The 11,124-nt window shown below is 34.0% G+C and overlaps 1 protein-coding gene and 1 long non-coding RNA gene across 3 annotated transcripts in view; both read right to left on the reverse strand.

Moving 5' to 3' along the window:
* Positions 1–6,916, reverse strand: part of LOC126745420 (vacuolar protein sorting-associated protein 11 homolog) — a 60,621-nt gene extending 53,705 nt beyond the window's left edge. For both annotated transcript variants that reach the window (XM_050453274.1, XM_050453269.1), the window contains exons 1-3: positions 6,767–6,916; positions 6,554–6,622; positions 6,318–6,491 (exon numbers count right to left, since the gene is read on the reverse strand). In XM_050453274.1, the coding sequence (XP_050309231.1) occupies positions 6,318–6,491; positions 6,554–6,622; positions 6,767–6,781 (258 nt within the window). In that variant the 5' untranslated portion in view covers positions 6,782–6,916. The remainder of the gene's footprint in view (positions 1–6,317; positions 6,492–6,553; positions 6,623–6,766) is intronic.
* Positions 6,917–9,919: 3,003 nt separating this feature from the next.
* LOC126745562 (uncharacterized) lies at positions 9,920–10,938 on the reverse strand. The gene is made up of 2 exons (XR_007663588.1): positions 10,737–10,938; positions 9,920–10,068 (listed from the first exon to the last, which is right to left on the reverse strand). It is a non-coding gene; the product is annotated as an uncharacterized LOC126745562 (long non-coding RNA).
* Between the last annotated feature and the right edge of the window lie 186 nt (positions 10,939–11,124).

Below are 11,124 nucleotides of genomic sequence, written 5' to 3' on the forward strand. Positions count from 1 at the left end.
AGCAGCAGAAGGTGCATTGGATAATAACTAAGAAAGTATTATAATAAAGCCAAGAATCAAAATTCCAGGACAAAAAAAATCTATAGAGGATAAACGGTAGAAAGTATTACAAAGGAGAACCAGTGGATCTCTGATACTGATGAAATAAAAATAACATATATGAAGCAAAAACAGATAGAATCAACACTTGTAGAATTATCCGCAGGTTTGTTTCATAAATATATGTCTCTAAAGCTCTAAGTTTCCCAAGATATTTTAACTGCCAAGAGCTTTACCACAAAAGCAAAAGAAAAAACAGCAACATAAAGGTTTGCGAGTACTGGGCAAACGAATATGAAGTAGAAAAGTGCCAAGCAATAACAAAAATTGCAATGATTGCGTTAAAGCAAATGATAGATTCTAAAAAAACCATTTCATCTAAAAAATTATGAGAAATACTCTCTAATGTATCTGTCAAAGCAGTAAACTACCGGAAGATTGATATATTTGGATGCATACTGCCTGGGTTTAAAAGGTGTTAATCTTTTTAAAGATGGTAACTTTTGACTTTGTAATAATTGTTATAAAGTTATAGAAAGATATTGTATCTCATTTTATTTCTAGGTCTTGTGATTTCATTTATTTCAGAATATTTTTTTATGTCTAAGGTAAATATACCTATCTTCGGCACTACCCCAATTATCGGCACTTATTACAAATTATCCCCTTAAATAAGATTCCTGCTACGAAATCGTTGAATAAAAATATTCTAAATACTTCTGTGAATCTTTATCTACGCCTCTGTAAAATAGCACGCTCCTCTGTCAAAATCTAAAAAGCCAGCTGTCAAAACAATACCGGTCAGTTCGCGCAAAACTGTTGAATTGTGCGTTTGTTGTTACTTCCGTTAAGAAACAGGTAAGCTAAATCGTGTTATAATTTATGATGAAAAATTCGCATAAACATTCCATTACGTTTAATATGTTTCGAAACTATTGTTTTTGATATTTTTTCTGTTAAAAACTATTTTTCTCTTGCTTTTTCGAGAATTTTATGAGTGCCGATAATCAGTACGTAAATATTAATTAGTGACCCAATTATCGGCACATAACCAATTATCGGCACGATGTGCCTTATAGTGCATTTAAGTCGATTTTACGTTGAATTATTAACTTACGATGGGAAGTGATTGATCTTTAAATGCAGTATAAAACAAAGAAATTACACACCAATTTTCGGCACTCTATATTTTGTACTAGAGTTAGCCTTATTTGACGCATACTATATCTGCCCATAATACATACACTATAAGTGCCGATAATTGGATACGTTTGTTTTAGATCAGAATTACTTTAATAACAATAGAAAAGAAGAAACGAATTCAATAGTCTACCGAAGCTATAACGAATGCTGTTGGCGCCATTCAGGCAGGAATGCCTTTTAAAACAGCTAGCAAGTTATATCGGGTACCAAGATCGACCCTTCAGGACAAAGTAAAAGGTAGAACGAATTTAGATAAGAAATGTGGACCAGGAACTATACTAACAAGTGATGAAGAAAACTTACTGGTAGCATGGTTATTCCGGATAGCAGCTTGTGGATTTCCAGCAACAAAAACGCAGTTGTTAGATAGTGTTCAACTATTACTCAAAGAACTGAATAGTCCTAATAATTTCACAGACGGTAGGCCTGGACGGAAATGGTATGAACTATTTCTAAAGAGGCATCCAGAACTGGCAGCAAGAATTTCCCAAAACCTCACTTCTGCTAGAAACATTCTAACAGAAAATCGCATTCGTCAGTGGTTCATAGAAGTACGGGCCTACTTACAAGACACAAAAAACCTCAACATTACCCCATGCCCCAGCCGTGTGTTCAATTGTGATGAAACGGCTTTCTTCCTCACTCCGAAGGGAGACAAAGTTTTAGTTCGAAAGGGGGACAGAACAGTTTACTCATTTGTAAACAATAATGACAAAGAATGCTTGACGACTTTGGTGACATGTAGTGCCTCTGGTCCAATTTTACCGCTAATGATCGTTTACAACTACAAAAGAATTCCCAAATCAGTTGTCGAAAAAGTTCCAAAACACTGGGGTATCGGAAAGTCGGAAAATGGGTGGATGACTGGTGAAAGCTTTTTTGAGTAATATCGCCAATATATTTCACCCTTGGTTAGTTGCTCAGAAAGTCCAGTTTCCCGTTATATTGTTCTTGGGTGGGCACACATCTCACCTGACGATGTCCCTTAGCGAATTTTGCAGTAAAAATAATATCATCCTAATAGCTCTTTGTCCCAACGCAACAAATATTTTGCAGCCACTCGACGTGGCTGTGTTCCGACCGGTGAAACTTGAATGGAAAAAGAGCGTACACCGATGGAGAATGGAAAACCAAGGCCAAAAGATTACCAAAGACCTATTTGCGCCTATCTTGGAATCCACTTTTCAAAAAATGACCAATATCCCAGATATAATTAAAAACGGGTTTCGAACCTGCGGGCTTGTTCCCTTCAATGTTGAGAATATAAAATTTTTCAAGTATTTTAAAACGGAAACCGGAGCATAAAATTATCGAGAGAACCCTGAACAGCCTACAAAATCATAAGCAGCTTTAAGAAGCGTGGAACAATATATTCCACCAGAGACCCTTCCAGGGTCTTTGGAACCTTCCAGTCCTGGGAAGGACCAATAGAACATACTAGCCTGTTTTCACTCTGGATGAAAATGAAGACCGAAGGAGCCAATAAACATACCAATGCAATAGTAAAGTTTGTTGATGAAGCACAAGACCTTAGCTTCTGCCATAAATAATTCCTTTCATAATGGCATCTTTCCAGCATGTTTGAAGGAGGCAGTGGTTATCCCTCTTTATAAGGGTGGAGATGTGAGTGAGCCTTGTAATTTCCGTCCAATTTCTATATTGTCTACCCGCTCCAAGATAGTTGAAAAACTTGCAAAAATCAGAATTTTATCTTTTTTGCAACATAATTGCATTTTATCTGCAAATCAGTTTGGATTTCAAACGGGAAAAGGGACTCATGACGCTGTTTTCGGCTTTTTGGAGAGTGTCTTTAAATTCTGGAGAGTCCGCGGCGGCAGTGTTTTGCGATTTATCCAAGGCATTTGATTGTGTAGATCATGGAATACTGCTGTCTAAGCTCAATAATTATGGCTTTAGAGGTGTGGCATTGCAATGGCTGGAATCCTATCTGTCTAATCGTACCCAAAGAGTTACAGTATCTGGATGTTTATCCGATTCCAGATCCCTTAAAACTGGAGTACCTCAGGGTTCAGTGTTAGGACCGCTATTATTTTTGCTCTATGTAAATGATTTGGGTTCATTAAAACTGCAGGGCAAAGTGGTTCAGTTTGCTGATGATACCACCATTTTTTGGAATCATAGAGATTCTGATAATGTTAGAGCCCAGGTTTTTAAGGATCTTAAGATTTTATCGGAGTGGTGTGCTGCAAACAGGCTTGTATTTAATGTGGGCAAAACCTTTATTATGGGATTTAAGTGTGACGTTTAGGGCCTTATGTTTAGTGAAAACTCCCCCTTGTAAAACAAAGAAAGCTGTAAGTTCCTTGGTATTACCATTGATGGTCGCCTTCGCTTCGAAGATCATATCCTAAATCTTGCATCAAAATTATCCTCTGGATGCTTTGCAGTAAGAATGGCGGGGCATGAGCTGGGAGGGGTAGTTGCACGTTCAGTGTACTTTTCTCTTATTGAGTCCCACCTTCGTTATGGCTTGCCTTTTTGGGGTTTAAGCAACAAGGGATTATTAAACATAATTTTTGTGATTCAAAAAAAGGCAGTTAGATACCTATGTTCCGTTGGGTTAAGAGATTCTTGCAAACCTCTCTTTATATCCCAAAAAATCCTAACTCTTTTTTCTCTTTTTATTTTAGAAACAGCTACTCTTATTCATAAATGTCCTAAACCTCCGTCTAACACTGGTCATATGACTCGCCAGGTTAACGATTTTCCCTTACCAATCCCTACATCCTCCCTCACCAAGAACTCACTTATATAATAATAATAATAATAATAATATGTCTTTATTAAAAAAAAGCAATATTAATCTTACAATATTACTTAATACTACATTGCCAATAAGGCGAAGATTAGCTTAAAGCTACTCTTTAACTCTTAACCTTCCTAACATATACCTTAGCAAAAAAATTTACAACCATGTTCCTCTATGTATCAGACAAATTTTAGAAGTTAAGAGATTCAAAAAGGAATTAAAATCACTTTTATTATCCAGGGCATATTATAGCCTTGACGATTTTTTCAATGATACCTTTTAACCTGTGCTCTGACATCATTTTAGTGTTTTAGTTTTGTTTCCTGTTAAATAATTTAATTTACTTCTTCTAAATTCTGTTTTATTGACAGCTTTACTTATTTTTTAATGAAATTTATCAAAAAGATGCTTTTTTTTTTCTCAATCTGTTTTGTTATGATTAATTTTGGTAATGTGTGTAAATGTTATGGTAAAGTGTTTTAGATGTTATGTTTGTTTGAAATTTGAAATTTAAAGTAAATTTGGATTTTTTTAGTTTTTAGGATGCTTGTACACAAGATTTTGTTGTCTTACATAATATAGCACATTTTCTTTCTTTCAAGGTGAAAATGAACTCCAAGAAGACTTAAATGAAAATGATCTCCAAGAAGACTTTGCCGCGGGTGATTCTTCTACAGAGGCAGAATTTTACAACGAAATGGATGTCACAGGTGTCAATTAAAATGACAAATTAATGAATGACGAGTCACAAGTGGATAATCAACTTCAAGAAGACACTGAAATTGATGTTACAGAAATGATTGACTGTACAAATTTATCTCTTCCAGTAGGTGTTGCTGAAGATATTCCCATCATAATTGCAAATACATTCGATGAATCTCAACATGACGTACATGTGGAAAACTCTTGGCATAATATTTCTTCTCCTGTAAAACAAAACATTCAAGAAATTGGCTCTGACCAAATTACGACAATGCCCAGCAATAAAGCAGATTCTATAAGCGAGAAAAACTCGAATTTAGAAAAAAAAATGTCGCCTTTGCAACAAAATGTTGTTTTAGATGAATCTGTTCCGACTCCATTCAAGAAAATTTTATTTTGGCCTACACCTAAGGAAAACAGTGCTAAGCCTAAACCAGTTAAGGATAGGGTACCTCCTGTAGCAACTTCATCTCAGTGGCAACAATATTATCAAAAAAAAGAAGAAAAGAAGAAACCAGAGCCGTAAGTGTAGCCAAAAGAAAGAAGTGGGAAACGAAAAGAAGAAGGTTAACACTAAGACTGCTGTTCCACAAAAGGTTTCAAGAAGAATTTCTAACCGAAGAGTGACAAATAAAGTACAGAATGTTAAGAGGGACCTGTTTTCTACAAAAGAAAATATTGCAGTCACTGGGCATTTAACCACTGAAGCTTCAACATCTAAACCTTTAGAAGAATCTTGGTATTGTACATTGTGCGATACTGACGAACAGCTCAACATGCGTCTGTGTACTTTCTGTCTGAAATACTACCATGAGGCTTGTCTTGGTTTAACAGAGAGTGATAAAGATGAACTTCAGTGTGCCTTTTGTCAGTGATGAGAAATTAATGGATACCTATGTTTAGTAAATTTTTGGCAATTAAATAAATGGTGCTTTTATTTTAATTTTAGCTTTAATATTTAAGATAATATTTGAGAATAAACTCTTAACAAATTTCGTTTTCTACCTACATAATATTATCTATCGACTACTTAGATAGCTAAGTAGTAATATTCTATGCCGATAAAAGGATCTTATATATGCCGAAAACTAGAGCATGCTTTTATTTAGGTGTGCCGATAATCTGGGCAGAGGACGCTTCTTATTTATTTCCTTTTGTGAGTAGCATATGTTTATTTTAGGTTATAATAAATATAGGTTGGGCAAATATTTTATTTACTAAATGAATTAAAATGATGCCCAAAGGCATTGCGCTGCCAGGCGTCATGACCGTCTCGATGAAGAATTTACCGACAGTCTTCAATTTGTTCTTTAAAACAAGCCTAACATCGTCTGTACTACCAAGGATCACCCTAACAGCCTACTATATAAAAATGATACAGTAAGCTTTTTACTTTATTATTGTGGTATCTTCGGGAAAATAAATAATTTCTTAAAAGAGAATTTACTTCTAAATATTCTCTTTGTGTTCGGTCTAACTCCTTTATGAATCTTATGTTGAATAACTGCTATGACTAAGAAAAAATTAAAATTTTTGCAAACACACTTCTCTTTCTTTTATAACCTTCATGTTTCTATCAAAATATATAATAAATGTAACATACCCCAATAGTCACTAACAATGGTGAATTTCTAAGTTGATATGAGTGATCCACAGATATTTCATATCCTCTAAATGTAGTGATGTGCCATGACTTTGAGATAAGGTGAATCTGTCCTAATGCATCTCCAAAAACTAAATGGCTATTCCCAGCAGAAGTTGTGGTTATCTTACACTCCTTTAATATAAGAATCTTTTTTTGTGAAAGTCTGTGTGAAAATTTAATAGTGAAATACTTGCCTTTAATGCTTCTGAAAGTTGTCCACCATCTACATGCGACTTTAGGTCAAAAAAATTAAACTTGCGCCACTGAAAATTAAAATTTTAACTTTAGATTATCGTTTAAAGCAACTAGTTTTATAATGGTTCCTACTAAGGGGTGTGTATATTTCAATAATATATTTTTTGTAGAGAAACTACAATGAACAATGGATATATTTTTAAACAAAATACCTCTAAAAATGCCATTATTACTACAACATAGATTCAATTTATAGCATATTTCTGTTTTTCAGCAACAACTAAAAAAAAATTAATTAAATATACAATTTATTTATTTATCTATTTATTATTATTCCCCAAATGTCAACTATACCTATATCAGCTGTTTTTGACATTCAGTCATTCAAGTGTTTAGGAAAATATGATGACATATATCGAGGAATAAACTGGAACGCACTGAAACCAACATAATTCTGAAAAAAACCAAAATGAGTTTTTTTCTGGTGTTGCTACTAAGATCGAAGGTTCTCAAAATTTAACTTGTTACTAACCAATTTACTATATGGTATAGCCTTGAAATTCTCCCTGCAACACACGTTTAAAGAATTTAAATATGTCCCTGATCTGGTCTGTTGCTACGTAGCACAGGCCATGTGTGGGCGACTTCTGACCATAACCCATGGTTATGAAGGTTGTATTCCTTGGCAGGATACATTAATATCCGCACTCATGCGGGCACGAACGTAATAAATATACCTGGACGTGGACTGCTAATGCATATGGCCACGATACCCAAAAATGACCACTGACTGGTGGAGTGGTGGCCGACATTTTTATAGTGGTTAGGTCCTTTTGATGTTGGTCACTCTGAACATTTTCAGCACAGAACACAAATATATAGCGTTAGAATGGTTTTTGTTGTTGTGGAGCTCATCCCTTCTACGACTCAGGTTCAGAAGTTCGAGCATACTTCTTAGCAAGTGGTTTGTCGTCATCACTATCAATTTCTATAGTTTCATTTATTGTATCTGAAATGACAGGGGAACTAGAATGTTCTACAGATGTATTGGTTTCTTTTATTAGCGACTTTAGATTTGTAGTTTGTATTCGCATATAAAATCGCGGTGTTTTGTGGTAAAAAAATTGTCTTTGAAGCGAGGATCCAAGAAAGTCGCGATGGTATAATATTTTTTTAGAAATATATTCTGAAATCGTTTATTTAAGCTACTTTTCAATTCTTCTTTCATTGTACCTACTCCTGCAAAATTAGCGTTTTCTTTGTTAAGATAGGCAGTGATAGTCGAAACAAATGGAATGACTTCAGATATGCAGCAGTCTGAGGAACTTGTAATTTTTGTAATGTCTTTAACAAATTTAAAACGCTTCCAACAAATTCCCATTCGGAAAATGTCAAGTCTGTAAGAGTCCTATGATCCAAAATATATAAATTTACCGCCTGTTTTTGTTCTAGTAGGCGAGATAGTAGATAAAATGAGGAATTCCAACGTGTTTGTACATCCTGGAAAAGTTTGTGTTTGGGAAGGTTTAGTTGTTCTTGAAGTTTACTTAGTTTATCGCAAGCAGTTTGAGAGTGATTAAAATGCGAAACGATTTTTCTTGATTTTGCTATTAAATCACTGATTGCACGTTGACTTCCTATAGCATCCTGTATTACAAGTTGTAAAGAATGAATGAATTGTAACAAAGAATGAAATGCTTCAGCTATGGCGTCTCCTGTATGAGATCCTGAAAACTTCTTGCAAACAAGTGAAAAATGGGATCTCTGGTTTAAACTTAAACATGTTTTTGCAAAAAAATGGATTGTGAGAGACAAAAAAGAACTGTTTGTATATTTGTACGTCCAAATATCTGTAGTAAGAGATGCTTTTCCCAACATATTTGAAATTTTTTGAGTCACTTGTGCTTTACATCTTGAGTAAATATCTGGTACAACTTTTTCTCTGATCTGTCAGAAGGAATTTGATAATTTGGAATTGCTGTCTTCAGTAACCGAGTAAAGCCACCATCTGATACAATGCTGAATGGCTGATTATCTAAACATATCATTTGACCTATAAGGTAGTGAAACTCCTTCGCTTTGGATGAATTGATATCCCACTTTTGCATTTGCTTGAAAGAGTCAGCCAGTGAGACTTGCAATAGCTTAGAGTTAGAAGTAGAAGTACTTCTAGAAGGTCCAGCCGTTTCTAAAAAAAGAACAATAGACTCAGGGTGATCAAAAAATCAAAACGTTGAAATAAACGGGAATATAATTTGTTTTTAAATAAAATCAGATCGTAGGTGTTAATAAAACGATTTAAAGTGATGAAAAAGAAAAATTTTCCCCCTCCTACACAAATTTATTTAATTTCCCCAAATTCCCAACAATATACTAAATTCTTCACATTTTTAGCAAGAAATCTTTAGGTGGTTTGCCCCTGGGGGTAATTTACTTATGCAAATTCCCTTAAAATTCCTTAAATTCCTAATAAATCTCTAGATTTTTAGCAAACATTTCCTGGGTGGTTTGCCCCTCATTTCAATTCTAATATAATTCTGAATAAGCAGGTGTTTGTAAATATTTTTATAACTTGAACTGGAAAATAAAAATTTAGTACTAACCTAATCTGCTTTAAGAATGTAAATACTGAACCATAGATAAACAGTTTATAGGGGTTAATACTGAACGAACGCGTCGGCACTAAACGCACGGGACACGGGATTCACCGAAAAATTAAGGGAATTTACCAACGACTTTAAGCTGAGCCGCATAAATTACCGCCTGTTGCTGTGTTGCCAAAGTGCATTTTTTGTTTTTATTTTTATGATTTTAAATTGAACATTAAAGAACTATAAATTATATTACAGAATATTCAGATTTTAGACATTAATAATGTTATCAATTAAAAAAAGGCCGATATGCCGATATATATCGTTATCGGCCGAGACTTTATCGGTATCGGCTAAAAAAGTCATATCGGTTGATCACTAATTCTAATAGACAAAAAACAAATCTGAGAATATGACAAGAATGCAAACTCGGTGAATTTTGCCAAAGCACAAGCAACTTATTGAGGTACCACCCATGCTAGTTAGAGTGAAAATAATTCTATATTTTTTCAGAAATGTATTTAGCCTGAATTCAAAGTTCATCTTAGACGCGTAAGATCTAAACCATATTCTCTGTATAACCGAGTTTTTTTTGGCAAAGAATGAGTCATTGTAAAGTATTGAAAGTTATCCATTATTAATACCGTTAAAAGCGATAGACCGTTTCAATAAAACTCTCAAGAACCAGATGTGCTACGAGAGGCAGTTTAGTGTGGGCAACAACCTACGGTCAACTTTATTATCTTAGTATTATAATAATTAAAACCTGTGAGCGTCATTTAAATAATTTTATAATTTTTAATACGTTAAATAAATTCAAAATAGTCCAAAATAATCAAAATAAATCATAAAAATAGAATAAACACCTTGTAAAACAACTGGGCGCTTGGGCGACTCCAAAGTAGAGATGGTGACGTGTAGACCTGAAATAATAAAAGTAACCTGAGCATACTTATTCCCGTAAAATTAATTAAATAAAAAGAAGTTAAGCAAAACTCATTAATATGCATAATATGAATTAATATGTTTTAAACTTGCTTAGTGATTTTACTTTTACGATAACCATTTAATTAATGTTTACCAACATTTAACCACTTTACTTTAATATCCCAAAATTCATTATTCACCAATTTATTACTTTTAACCGATTGTTAAATGTCCCAGTAACAACAACGTACTGATATTGAATGATATACAATCGTTCAATATGCCAAAACGTGAGCACTACATTACTCACAAACCGTAGCCAAAATGCTACCAAAAACATTATCATAAAACATGCGATTGAGACAGCAATCTCCGATCTAGACCACCTGACGATAACACACTTTGTACTGAGGGGTGCAATGGACACCAAAACGCGAGGGTCCTCTCCAAATACAAAGCCTTGTTAAATACAACGAGCTGTGCAATGGTCCCAGACCAGCTCAGTATCTTAACAAGAAACAATAAACAATCGTCACAACAACACAAGCAAGACAAACAACAATCGGTCATTAAAATATTTCATTAATCACATTTTTAATTAAAAAGGTAAAATATCGGTGTATTCAATAAGAAAGAAATAAGCATACTCTGTGATAACACTCACCCTTTCTTGTAGTAAAACACTACACCAAACCAACACAGCTTATTTCACGTCGCAACACCCTTTATTGTTTTTATTAAATAACTTCACTCTTTAGTGACCAAAACTCAAATGAATTTTATATACCAAATATTTATCTCAGACTCTTTTATCGAAACTCATAAAAATAATTCCCGAAGGGAAACGCTAAGTGTAAACCGTATTTGGTTACTTACGGTACCGCTGAGCTAGCTTTAGTTTTGTAAATATCCTGGACCTCTTTTCGGTCAGACCGATAAATTTTATCTTATGACTAAGAAAAATATTTCAATTCTTTAGAAAATAAACAGGGTCTTACAGTATATTCTTAAGATACCTACATTATATGAAATAATAATTATTATATGCTGCT

The sequence above is a fragment of the Anthonomus grandis genome, chromosome 1 (assembly GCF_022605725.1).
Source record: "Anthonomus grandis grandis chromosome 1, icAntGran1.3, whole genome shotgun sequence".
Taxonomy (NCBI): Eukaryota; Metazoa; Arthropoda; class Insecta; order Coleoptera; family Curculionidae; genus Anthonomus; species Anthonomus grandis.